General features: G+C 36.1%; 1 protein-coding gene and 1 long non-coding RNA gene across 4 annotated transcripts in view; one reads left to right on the forward strand and one right to left on the reverse strand.

The window, feature by feature from the left end:
- The window catches only part of LOC138224968 (uncharacterized), a 312,271-nt gene that overhangs the window by 106,311 nt on the left and 192,210 nt on the right, over positions 1-13,750 (reverse strand). The window lies entirely within an intron of this gene.
- Positions 1-13,750, forward strand: part of brinp1 (bone morphogenetic protein/retinoic acid inducible neural-specific 1) — a 127,878-nt gene that overhangs the window by 71,245 nt on the left and 42,883 nt on the right. For both annotated transcript variants that reach the window (XR_011183483.1, XM_006640642.3), the window contains exons 3-4: positions 204-394; positions 5,861-6,030. Coding sequence is in view for 1 of the 2 variants with exons in the window: in XM_006640642.3 (XP_006640705.1) it covers positions 204-394; positions 5,861-6,030 (361 nt within the window). In the remaining variant the exon portion in view is untranslated. The remainder of the gene's footprint in view (positions 1-203; positions 395-5,860; positions 6,031-13,750) is intronic.

A 13,750-nucleotide genomic window follows, 5' to 3' on the forward strand; every position in this document is an offset into this window, starting at 1 on the left:
ATCTCCATCACCATCAGCTAGTTTTTCAATGAATGTTTATGAAAACATTAATGAAAAATATTTTATCTATACTACAGAACATTAAAGTGTCTAGAGTGCCTTTCCAATGCAGGGGCTCCTTCAGCGTCATGAACAAGCACACTATGCACTGCGCAGTGACTGTCCCCTTGTTAATGAGGTGGAGGTTCTCTTTGTTTCTGCAGAGAATTTGCGCGCTGGAAGGTGAGGAACACCGCTATCGAGAGGAGGGATCTGATCCGGAATCCCCTTCCCCTAATGCCGGAATTCCAGAGGAGTATCCGCCTGCTGGGGAGGAGACCCTCCGTCCAGCAATTCATTGACACCATTATCAAGAAGTACGGGACCCACATTCTGATATCCGCCACTCTGGGAGGTAACTGCCTGGCTTTGTACTTGGTTCCAGCATTGAAAAAACCTGACTCCTGCCCTATCATTATAGTACACTTCAGACTTAACTTAACTAAACCCTCACATAAGTCAGGTTAAGTTAGCTGATTGGGGCCAAATGAGTTACATTAATCACTTAATGACCAATTCCAAAGGAGATGTAGAAAGAAATCAAAATGTGTAGCGTTGCAGTGTCCTGATCTTAAAAATATGACATTATTTCTCAGTTGTGATACTACTTCCCTTATACAATATCTTTGTTGTCAAGATTAGTTGTAACAGTAAAAATAGCTTAAATAGTTACAGTTGTTTTGTCTAACATTTAAAAAAATATATAATATGGACCTGAAATATAATATATTTATAATATGTATTAATATAATAATGCTCAAAATAATTTCTCCTGATTTATGCAACACATTGCTAGTTCTGTTTGCCATGATTAACTGAGCTCCATTTTGAGTTCAATATATTTCAATAGGATTAGTTATTTGTCAACAGAAATAATATTTACAAATGTGGTGGAAATATATTCAAAAGCAATTGCAATCTGACAATAAGTTTTAATACAAGCGGTATGCAGATAAACATTGGTGCTTTTTTGAAGAATTGTAATGCTATTCTGCTATACAGAACTTTATGTTGAAAGCCATGATTTAATTTAAGTTAAAAACAGAATATACAGTACATCAGTTTTAGGGGAAAAAATGATCCAGAACTATATAAACAATTAATGTATTTTAACTCGCTTTGAGTAAAGTAAATCCAGTTTTACCGAAAGGTACAATCCTTTAACGTCTGAATCTTGCACTATGCAGGATAATATTGTCAAGCAATGGTTTGCCATATGACAAAGTACTGGCATCTGGCTTTCGATCGAGAGAATTATATAAGAAGCATTAAATTGCAGTATAATATACAAGCCTGCAAGCTGTTTCAACTTGATACCATAATTATGACATTCAGGAAGCTTGTGAAAAATGTATTAAAAACAAACAAAACAATCTCAACAATAAAACAGGAGCAGCAGAATTTGTGGAGAGACAGATGTGTACTGTACCTGCTAGCAGCCAGTCTACGAAATTCTATTAAATATGTTCTGATGTAGAGAGAACAATATATCATGAGCGCAAATATGTCTGAACGTGGACAGGGGAATAATAAAGGAAAACAAAAAGATTGCCAAAATGTTATGAAAACTGTTGGGAATATGATAGATGATTTTCAGAAATGTATCATATACCCTGAAATAGCTGATGCATTGTCAGGCTAGCTAACAGAAGGAAGTGTTAAAAAAGCTGACACTTGAAAATGTTGAGCTAATTCTGTTGTATGGTAAAAATTAAGGTTATCATGCTTCAGGAGCAACTGCATTCATATGAAAGCACTAGTTACTAGAGGCAAAGACCCCACATGAGAGCTAACTCTATCAGCTAGCTGGAGACCAGAGAGAGAGAGGACTTAACCACACATCTACCACCACCAGCAGAGTAAACATCCTTTCCATTTTTCACATAAACCTATTAACAGTTTTTCTTGCCACCCAGCTGACTATGAGATGGAAAAGAAATCATTAAAAAGATCAATTGCAAAGCAAGCTTGAGAGATGGTAATGAAATCAGGATTAGTGGACTCTAGTGATGTGTACCATGCATGGAGATTGATGGTAAAAATGAAAATATGTCCTAAATCATAAGCACTCTAAACACTAGTCAAAAGTAAACAAAACATTAGCTGACACTTGCATGTATTATCCATTTATATTCTGTTCTTCTGGTATTATAGGAATTATTTACAAAGCAAAGTCATTTTAGCACTGATTAAAGTATACCACCACACCATTTCTTGTGACATGACAATACCATCTCTCAGTCACATATTCGATACATCTCATAACAGCTGTGCCATTTTGTTTCAATAAACACAGTAATAAGATTACTGGTTACTGAGATGAAGAAATTTGATCACCTGGGTCAAACATGCAAAAATTACACAAAAAGAACTATAACACATTTCTTTTGCAGTGGAGAAAGCAGTGTATCCTTGCAGGGTGTTAGATTTAGATACAATGAGAGGCTTTTCTTTGCTTTTGAGGTTCACACTTCAGTTTTCTTAAATCACAGTTAAAACAAAGTTACTTCTTAACACAAAACATCCACCTATGGCTTACTTCAGATGAGAAGCCAGGAGCTGATGGGTTTGAAGCCTTAAATGAGCTTTAATTGAGACTAGGATGTAACCGGTGGATATTTATTGTGGGATAAAATGTATAAGCATTTGAATCAGGTGCATTTTCTATTTGTTTATTAACTTAGGTATGCTGTTTCTATTTAAATAAAGTGATCAAATTGGTTAGAGGGTTTTGCATAAAGCCTGCTGACCATTATGTGTACTCCTGTTCTTAAAGGACAATACAACAGAGACTTTAACTATAGGATTGAAGTGTTACCTAAAGATGTTACAATATTCTTCAGTATACAGTATATAAAAATTAAACATTAAAATTAAAGTACATTAAAAATATAAAAAATAATAAATTAGTGGAACATAAAAATAGTTAATTCTACAGTGCTTATTTTACCACTGATATGAAGGCTGACTAACAAATGAAGACTAGTTATGTTTTAATAAGGTATAAATCCCAGGGCGGTTATTTTATTACTAACATTGCTTATACAATATTACCATAAAGATTTTTTTTTACCTTACAAGTTCATCTTCAGATCATTATTTAATAAGAAAGGCTTTCGTTCTCTGAGACTACTTGGAGTAAAATTTATTACACTGTTCCTTAATGGAAAGTCAATACTTTCTATGTAGCTCATCCTGAGGATTAAATTACTCAAGCTGGCTACAGAAGGTACTGTATATCAACTTTCTTTCAGTTTATTAAAACTGTAATTATACCTCCTCTACAATCTTATGAATTTGTAACCATGTTCATTTTACAAAGTCCACTGTTTCTAATTATTTTTAAAAAGAAAAAAGTTAAACAACAGGTACTCCTGGTATTTAAATTATATAACTTTTCTAAGAAAGAAATGGGTGTGAACTACTGCCAATTGTACACATACTGTATATACATGATTTTTTAAGAACATTGGAATGGAGAGCAAGAGCAAGTCCATACTCCACAGCTATTGCTTCAAATCATTGGGATGCTAAAAATATATAAAAAAGGAAATAACGGTAAACAAGGAAATAACAGAGAATAGATACTATAACTTAGAAAAGACTTATCATATGATCCTGGGTGAATTATTCTTATTTATTATTTTAGACCCTCTGGAAGTTATCAGAAACCCATTGACCTTTGGAAAGAAAGTATGTGTGTGATTTAAAAACATAACCCTACAGGAGATAGTGGAATAGCAGAGAGCCTACATGACCTTCTCCTGCTGGGGAGTCCAGACAATTGTAAACTCTTCCTACAGCAGTTGTTCAATGAGGCATGAGGCACAGGGAATGACTTTAGCCCCAGGTACGAGTGCTCCAAGTAACCACACATAGTGAGGGAGTCTTTGTTGAGCAGCCTAACAATATGTGACATGCAATCAAGCTTCCTGGGCACTTTCTGATTTTTTTTTTTTCAAAATGACTTTATGTTTTATGAAATAAAACATGAAAGAAGACATTTGAACACAAACATGTTATGTGCATATTCATATTTTAAATGGCCAGATTTATTCTATAGTATGCCAGAGCAAATTACAAGAACATTTGATTACAATGTGATTCCTTCAAAAAACACAACATGCACTGAATCATTCATTTTCTAAGACTGTACACAAAAGAAGAAAAAAGATCTAATTCATCACTATTGCTAGGTGTCTTTCACAGATTTGCTTTTCAAATACAGTCGTGTTTTGCTGTATGATTTAACTCAAAATGTAAGGTGATATAGATCAAGCAAATTGCATATAATAAAGAAGTTTTAAATGCTCTACCATCTGTAACACTGTCTCCAGTTTCATATGGTAGCTGATGCTTGAAGTGTAATTGTGTTCATCTCTTCACAGTTCTACTGTACAAAATAGATCATTGTTATAGTTCTAATACAAAAATATAGTTAATGCAATATTGGTATTTACACTCTGATAAACACATGCCGACAATCAGCATGTAAATTAACAAAAATGTGATTATTCACCAAACACTGTAATGGTACCGCTAACATCTGAAGACTGAAAATGCTGAAAATGGAGAAAAAGCAGACTGAACACAATAATTAACGTGATGATTAGCATAAGAAAATATTAGTGTTGTCAAGTATCATATCTTCTAAGTGGCATCTGTTGATTTAAAAAGTGTTGACACTTTGTCAATGGTCAACAAAACACCACTGGTCTTTTCTCACATACAGTATCTATAAAACTACATGAAAACCATTGTAGTATTAACAAGATGCCAGTTTAGAGATATATGATCTATCTATCATTATTAAAGATACAAATCCAAAGTATTGTAGTTGTGATTATTGTAAATCCCATTCTTGAACTTGAACTTGAACTTGAACTTTATTGCCATATGTAACCGGTACTGGTACAATGGAATTCTTACTTACAGAAAGTCTCTCGATTGTAAAACAAGTGTAAAAAAACAAAACAAAGTGCAAACAGTGCATCAAGACAATGTACAAACAAACAATAGACAATGTGCAAGTAAACATGCAGGCAGTTTGAATGTAAACAATACAGACGTGTAAACAATGACTGGAGACGTACAATAAATAAATTACAATGAGGTAGATGGTGATGGTGTGGGTGTGGTCCGAGGGGGATGGCTAAATGTGTTCGCCAGTCTCACTGCTTGTGGATAGAAGCTATTGAAGAATCTAGTGGTAAGTGTCCGTATGCTCTTATATCTCTTGCCTGAGGGCAGTGGGGTGAAGAGCTCATGCCCAGGGTGGTGACTGTCCTCTGTGATGGCCAGAATTCTACCACGGCAGCGGTCCTCATAGAGCTGCTGAAAAGTGTTCTTGAAATCATCTTGTTCAACAACTGACAATGATAATGCAACACCATATCACCAGTAAATTGTGCCTGAGGGATTAAGGAAAGTATCACTTCTTAAAATGTTGTCATTCAATTAATACAAAATGTTTTAAAATGTGACCAGCTCTAATCTCCTGCTTAGCTTTATGTTATAGTAGAGTGGATTTGTTATCGGTAGTATCTGGTGGCAATACTCACTGTAAATAACTGCCAGCAATGAATTATCATCAATGTTTCTAATCTGCCCTTGTGGATGTTCTGCAAGCACATTTGCCCCAGCCCTTTCACAGCAATTCAAGAGTTCATGTTTGATTTTTATCAGCCCACTGTAATTAATCTGACTTTAGATAATGTTTATGATATGTGACTGTTCCTACTGCAGTTGTTCTATACTAGCATTACTGAAACCTATTTTGTTGGATGATCACACACAGACTTGCAATGTTTTGTTGCTGCAGGAGAGGAAGCACTGACCATGTACATGGACAAGAGCAAGCTGGACAGGAAAATGGTCAATGCCAGCCAGAGTGTGGAAGCCCTGCACCAGCTGGCTTCCTCATACTTCATCGACCGAGATGGAACAATGAGAAAACTCCATGAAATCCAAATATCCACCAACGCAATCAAGGTTCTTATTCATTTAACCTCCTTATCTTATTCCTTTTTAATATGTTAATATATGATTATAACCGTCTTTCCATTCTTTCCTTTAATTGCTAGATCAATTAAAAAAAGAGAGTCTGTCAGACAGAGCTCCTGGAAGCTTGAAGTCAAGCAAAACAAAATTGAAACAAAGTTGATGGTGACTGTTGACTCAGCACCACAACAAAGAGTAATATCCTTGATGAAACCAGTCAGATTGTTTCTGATGTGCATTGTATTATTCAGGGATCGTTGATTAAACCTTTACTAGATTTCATGCAACACTACAGTATTCTATTTCCTGCAACAAGCTTGAATGCCCTTGAATTGCATTTTGGATCTCCGAGATCTGGAAATTTAAGAACAACAGTTTCTGCCTCAAACCATTTTCAGCATAAATTGTGCAGATTTACGTACTAATCCATTATATCTTGTGATATAATGAATATTAAAACACTGTTGTTAATCTGGCAGTGCCTTTTACTAATAATTAATAGCTATTAATGTTAATCTTACATGCTACTAAATCAGCCAATAAAGTAAGATTTAGTTTTGGGATTTCTGATTTAATAGAAATCTATGATTCACCAGAATAACAATGGCGATTAAGATGGGATTCCCTTAATTAAATTAGATTGCATTGTACAAGAGCCCTTTAATAAAATATAGACTAGAAAGAAACTTCCAATGAGATGGAATGAAAGGGTGCATACTGTAAGTGAATTGTTTTGGAGTTAATCTGGACATCCTTTCATTCACATTCACATTATCAGAAATACCACATTCCAAAAAAATATTGGCAAAGAGAAAAAGAATTTCTTAAAATATGCACATGTCTAATTTTTGTCTCCTTAGTCAGCATTGTGTGTGCTATCCAGGCAATTTGGATATTTAATCAGCAAGGAACTGTAGCTGAGCCTTTTATACTCTTCTGTATTATACTGAGTGAAAGGGAGGTTTGTTGGGAGTATTTGATTTTGATATAAGGTAATTTCAGACTTGTTTTCCTCGTCTTCTTTTATAGTATACATTCTAAGATATTCCCTAATTAGGTAATTTTTACATTCAACAGAAAATTACCTATTTAAACAAAAATAGTTTAATAGCATTTTTAAGTGTGCTTTCAGGTAAAAAAAAATCATGAATACCGTCTCTTGCCATTTTGTTCTGTCCTAGCCAAATGTTTATGCTCTACCGACTTGAGTGAGATGGCAATATTTAACTGACTCTGTGTCAAATGGAGATAAACAAGATGGATGGCCCTGCCCCAGCTGTTACTGATGACAGCTTTCTGATATTCCTCCTTTTTTGCTGCAAGGAATTTTACCCAAGACACTTCAATGCATTTCACTGAGCCTGTAATAGACTTAAGGAAATGAACAGTAAGAATGTGAGCAAAGAAAGGCCTGGGAGCATAAGAATATCTTAAAATGTCTCTACAACATTTATCAAAACCTCATCGCAGGTCTGGGTCTCCCTAAGCCTATCTTTTCTTAAAAGGTTTCAACAATGCCATATCATTCATCAAAATGCAGATTTTTGTCTACAGTTTTCTACTGTTGCGGTTATGCCTTAAGCAGTATTGACTCCTATAGCTTGAAATCTTTCATGGGAAGTTTTTCTATGTGATCCAATAATGTTTTTTAGACTGATACTTGCAATATTTCTGTCTCAGCTTCAGCTTTGTATTTTTAATGCATGGAAGCTCACTTCCAGTAGTTAAGTTGTAAATCACAAGGTGTCAGAGCTCAGTGTGAACAATATAGAGCGCATGTAGAATCCATACAGGTACTGTACCTGAGTGCTTAAGAGCGATATGTGTTTAACGTCAAGGTAATGCACATTTAGTACATTTTTAATTTCCCACTGTAAATAACATCTTAACAGGGAAAATAAATATTTAATCATTTCAAATACCTTAATTATATTATATTAGGCCTACTCTATTTCTGAAGCTTTTCCACATTAAAGGACATAGCATTGTGTCTTTAGTCTTTCAGAATCCAACTGCATGATCCCCCACTAGTCTACACTGTAAACATATTGAGTCTCAATGAGTGGGTCACAGAAGTAATAATCACCCCCTAAACCTGAACAGTTTAAAATTCTGTTGTAACAGAAGACCCTGTTTTCTGGTTTCCCACAGTTCTGATTGAATCCCAGCAGGGCCTGAGAGGTTACACTTCTGACAGAATTTTTGTTTAAATTACAGTATAACCTCTTCTAGCATTTGCAAGATATTAGGAGTGCACAGTACTATCTTCTCATAATTTTGTGGTCCAAACCATAAGCAGGTTTACGTTGTTTACTTTCTTTGTAAGCTGTGGGGAAAACTCTAACTATAGTGGATATTGGCCAGAATAATCATTGATGATTTTCTGCACTAAAGTAACCCTTTCGCTTTCTCTAAACCAGGTGATGCAACTAAATGTGCCTTAGTTCAAGAATGTTCCCCAACCTTTTACCTGAGCAATCTAAACTGCTTATTTACATCTGGAACACTACCAAACAATTAGCTAGTTCCATGTATTTTCTTTGGACTCAGAACCTTTCAGCGTATTGTGCAGCCAAGATTTGTTTTGCCATAATATGCCATGGGTGCATATATTGATTAAATTCAAACTGTCTAACACACATCCTGATATCTGCATGCCACTCCCCATACATACCCATTGTAGTCAATGCCAAAAAGCTAGCATTGACTTGCATGGCAGCATATACTGTACAGAGTAGAAAACTGTAAGGTTCTATTTTTTTACACTTCCAGTCTTTTTTTAAGGTGATTTTAGATTTTAAAACATGCATGTCATGTGTAGGTGTCAGTGCTGTGTTTTGAGGTCCAGGTGCATGGAAGGTGAACATTTATGAGGTACCAAGGCTGTGCTTCAGCACACAATTAAAGAACAGGTCACTACAGGCTTTACTGTTGCTATTCTAGGAATTGTTTTACATTTTGCAGAATCTGCTTTATTAGAGTGATTTTTTTTTGTTTTTCAATTACAGTACTTTCATTGATGTTATTTGATATAATAGGCACACAGATATAATTAAACACACTTCTATTATGTGTTAAGGATTGTAATTTAAGTGCACTAATGGTTGCTATTCGTCAGGCCTTCCTTTATGGAAGTAATGTGTGGTTTTAGGATTTATGAGAGTGAATTATAAAGCTCTTTTGAGCCAGGAAAGCAACAAGATTAAACCCAAGGAATAAAATATGAAAACCAGATAAAAACATCTAGGGTTATTAGTAGCCTTAAACAAATACTCAGGTTAGATGGAAAGATTGAGGAAAACATCAGATACTGTATCACTCTAAAGTAGGAGTGAGGATCAAAAAACCAAGATAAGTCAAATTCTGTTGTTTTTTTAAATAAAAAAAAATCATTTAAAAATAGAAATTCCAAATCATTCATTCAAACATTTCTATTTTGATAAAGCTAGCAGGGACCAAGGTGACTATTTTTATTTTGTGACATTTCATAAATTATTCATAAAGAAGATCAAATACAGATAAATCATGCAGAACAATGTACATTTTGGCTGTGGAGCCTTCTTCGGGTGTGGAAAACTGTGTTGTGTGTTGTTTGTGTGCTGAATACTGTTTCAGACTCGGTTTCCAAATGTCTTGTCCGCTTCCGTAGTATTTTGTGTACATAAACTCGTGATGTTGCCCCGAGCAACCAGAACATTCACACAGGCTCTCAATCTGCTTCCGACCCTGTGCAAACGTGTTCAGGACACGTCTCCCAAAGGCCATTCATTTTTCAGTGATCCTCCAACATATTGGACCCTCCCACTCTCAATCAGGCAATTGAGAGGACTATTTTAAGGTGTTTCCCTGCACAGTGCTCTGACATTGAGCTTAGCGCTCAGTGCTAAGCTTCACAGTACTGAAATGCTTAAAAGCCTTGTTCCTAAATTCACAAACATGGGACAATTCAGCCTTCCTTGTTTTTTTGTGGCTCGTAACTTTTTCACCACTTTTTTCGCTGTCTCCTCCGAAGCTATGGCTCCTCAGCTTTCTCTTCTGCCATTCCAGACAGGCTCATTCTACTGGTAGGCTTCACATTATCCAGACAGCTTCATTCCGGCCTGCCTCTTCATATCGAGCAGCTGTATCCAAGCCAGTCACTCCACTGCATGAAGGTAGCTTTTTTCCTGGATTAAAATATTATTTCATAGGCATTTTTCAATAAGCCTGCATTATTAGCTCATCATCTCTCATTAAGTCTCAGTCGCACTGAGCCTTCCCAAAGACTCTTGAGGCATCTCTGTGACACTGCAGTGGGACCTTGGCTTGTCATTAGCCACAGTCTTGACATCTCAGGGGCCGCGGCATAACACATAACATATCTTCTAAAGACGACTCTGACAGTCCGGTTTCTCAGTTTTACTCCAGCTAAACCTTGTAAATGTGTTTTGTGCCAGAAGATTAAAGACAGTCTACTTGAACCGTTCATTTTCAAGATGCACATACAACAACAAAAAAATAACGGGAAACAACCACTTGTCTTTAATGCTGATTTAAATTACAGACAAGAGTTTTATGCTTCTAAATGGTGCCATAGCTCTATTAAAATAAATTAAATGAAAATTCTAATCTTTTGAGAAAACCATAAGAAAGCTGGCTGAGCTTTAATGAAAGTAGAAATTTATGATATCCTTCTTGTTAGTAATAGCTGCAATTATGTCTGGTCGACTACAAATTCAAAGGAAACGGTGAATTCAACTCAAAGGCTCTGTGTAGATGTTTTCTTAGCTATTCTTTACCTCACTCAGTCAAAGAACAGTGCAGTTTACTACTGCAAGAGAATCACACAAAAGAGTCGTTTTTTTCCCTTCGGTAAAACCCTTTTGGTAAGACCCTTGTGAACAGCAGAAGATGAGGTATGTTTTTTGTTTTGTCGGTCATGTCTCATTGAGCAGTGCAGAACACTTAGCTAGAAGTCATATTACCATAGAGTTTAACATCTGGAATAATCCCTGAGCAAGACATTGGTGTACCAACCATGAGGCAAGCAACCTCATTTCAGTATGAAAAAAGAAAAGACAGCAACCATAACATGTGTATTCCTGAAACAGTGTCCTGCAGAGAGAGTTTGTTAACTCAGAAATATATGTCAACTATCCCATAGTGTCACAGTGTGATCAATTTATCAAAAATACTCATTATTAACAAGCAAAACCATATTTACCAACTAGTAAAGAATACAAAAAATCCTCTATTCCATTTCTATTCCAAGTAAATCCTCTGCTCCAGACAGACATAGTCATTACTCAGATTGAAGTTACAATCATAATCCTTCAGGTGGACACTGTAAGAGAGCTGCAGTTATTAAGGTCGCACCCCTGTCTTTCTATTAAAGATTCATACTTGTATAGTTAAATAATTGTAACGACCGCAGGTTTCGGTAGGGAATGGAGCAGGCATGGGACTCAGGAAATGGGGTTGAACACCACATTTATTAACTCGAACTGGGGAAAGGTACAGACAGAGGGACAGGAGTTACAGCGCTGCACCTTCACTAACAGACACAACCGAAGGGAAGAGGCTGTCTCCCAGCCTCCGTCCCACTATATACAGTCCCGTAGTCCCGCCCCCAGGCGCTGTTCTCATCCCGCCTTGCGTGCGCATGGCTAAAGTGCCCCGCGTGGCACTACAATATCAGTGTTAAAGAGGTCTAAGCCGCAAAACTATATTGAGAGGATCTGTCAAATTCTAATAACAATGAAATGAGCTGACAAATATAAAGAGATTATGTAGTTAATACTTGTTTCCTTGTCTGGGTAAGGAAATGGCCAGCACTGACATGACACTCCTCACTCATAAGCCAGGGAACAAAATGCTGCAATGGTGACATTGGGGTGGATGGAGGCGTTCTCCAAGCGCAGTCAATGAACATTTTTGTGTAGGGTAGTGAAAGATTTAGGAAATGAACTCCTCCTGAACTTCTGTTAAATAAAATTATTTCCAATTACATTTTACAATTAAATTCTCAAGTACATGCCATTCTTTATGATCATTCCTAAGTCTTTAAATCATCTTTAAAAAAGCAACAGCCAGTGTGCTCCAATCATATCAACTGTTTACATCCCCTTGGAAAACCACAATATTCTTCTCTTTTTTGTTCCTATGGTTAAATGTCTTCCAGACAATCACTGTCTATCACCATTGTGTGCTTTCGATAATGCTGGTCTCTGCAGCTTTTAATTACTCTTCCAATCAATAATTTGTTAGATCTTCTATCCTTGTTAACCCCAGAGTGTGAGAACTCACTTAATGTAATTATAATGAGACCTTTCACATCAGCACGTTAAAACTGAGGTTAGGTTACATGATAAAAGCTTCTGTAGAGTCTTGCATATGAAATTGGGTTGATCTTGCTTCTAAGACACAGCATAGCACAGTTTTGAGTAGTAGTGTGGGCTCTGGGCTTGCAATTTGAAAGTTGTCATTGCTTCAGTCACACCTTTAAATAAGGTTCTGTGCTTCACTCACGCTTCTTCAATAAAATGCTGACATTTGACCGAAATGGCATTAAAGCACAAGATAGGTTCATAAAATGGTAGAACAGAAACAAGTGGTAATTACTGATATTACAGAAATTAATTTACCAAACAAGGCCTGATTCACATCTTTCATGGGCAAAAGGTCAAATTCACGGCAGATACCCTTTAATGCATACAATACAATTCACTTCTGGACAAACTCTCTGCTGTATTTCAGATTTAGTAAGGTCTATATCTTATTCTGGGTGATTTTAATATCCACATTGATTCACAGCTTTCCAATTTAGGTAAGGATTTTCTGCATTCGTTGAAATGCTTTGGTCTCAGACAGCTTGTTTTTGCAACTCACAAAAAAGGTCACACTTTGGACTAAAGTCATTGTAAATGACTATTTCTGATTATTTGTTATCTTTGATCTAGAATTGCCTGTAAGTTTTCACCACTCGATAAGCTGATCAGAATAGATTTGCTGAATTTGCTCTCTCATCATTATCTTGCTTTCCTTTCTCTGATACTCTGGAAAACAAAGTGAAAACATTCTCTTTTAATTAAACTTGATACCTCAGCTCCTCTCCCACAAACTAGAACATAGGTGGCATCGTTCTGCCTTGAATGTACATCTGCAGTCTTGGAAGGAGCCCTTGATACAATGAAGTCTGCTTGATTCAGCTACTTCTCCCATGTCTTTGAGAACATCATACATACCTGTTCTCGACCATCAAACAATTGCTAAAGCCTAACTATTCCACTACATTACCTGCCTCATCCAAGTTTTGCAATGATTTTTCAGAGTTTTTTGCAACCAGGATTGACAATATATGGTTGTTCTCTTTGCTACTACTACACCTCCTCCCTGCAGGCCTGTTTGTGCTGGCTCTCCTCTTTCTTTTTTCTCTTTACGTCATACTGCATCCCTTAGTAAATCAGTAGTTCATATGAAATCCACCTTTCCAGAGACTTTTAAAACGGCTTCATGTATGTTATTCCTGTGCCTAAAAACACAAACATGGCTCTGGACAACCTAAAAATGTTTCGCCCTGTATCTAACTTTTATGTTTTGAGAAAATTTTAGAACTTGCTGTTGTAATACAATTTAACAATCTTTTCATTGCAAATAAACTCTTTGAAGAGTTTAATTTCAGACAATTACACAACACAGAAACTGCCCTTGTTAAAGACAATAATGATCTTCT

Source organism: Lepisosteus oculatus, chromosome 24 (assembly GCF_040954835.1).
Source record: "Lepisosteus oculatus isolate fLepOcu1 chromosome 24, fLepOcu1.hap2, whole genome shotgun sequence".
In the NCBI taxonomy this organism is placed as follows: domain Eukaryota; kingdom Metazoa; phylum Chordata; class Actinopteri; order Semionotiformes; family Lepisosteidae; genus Lepisosteus; species Lepisosteus oculatus.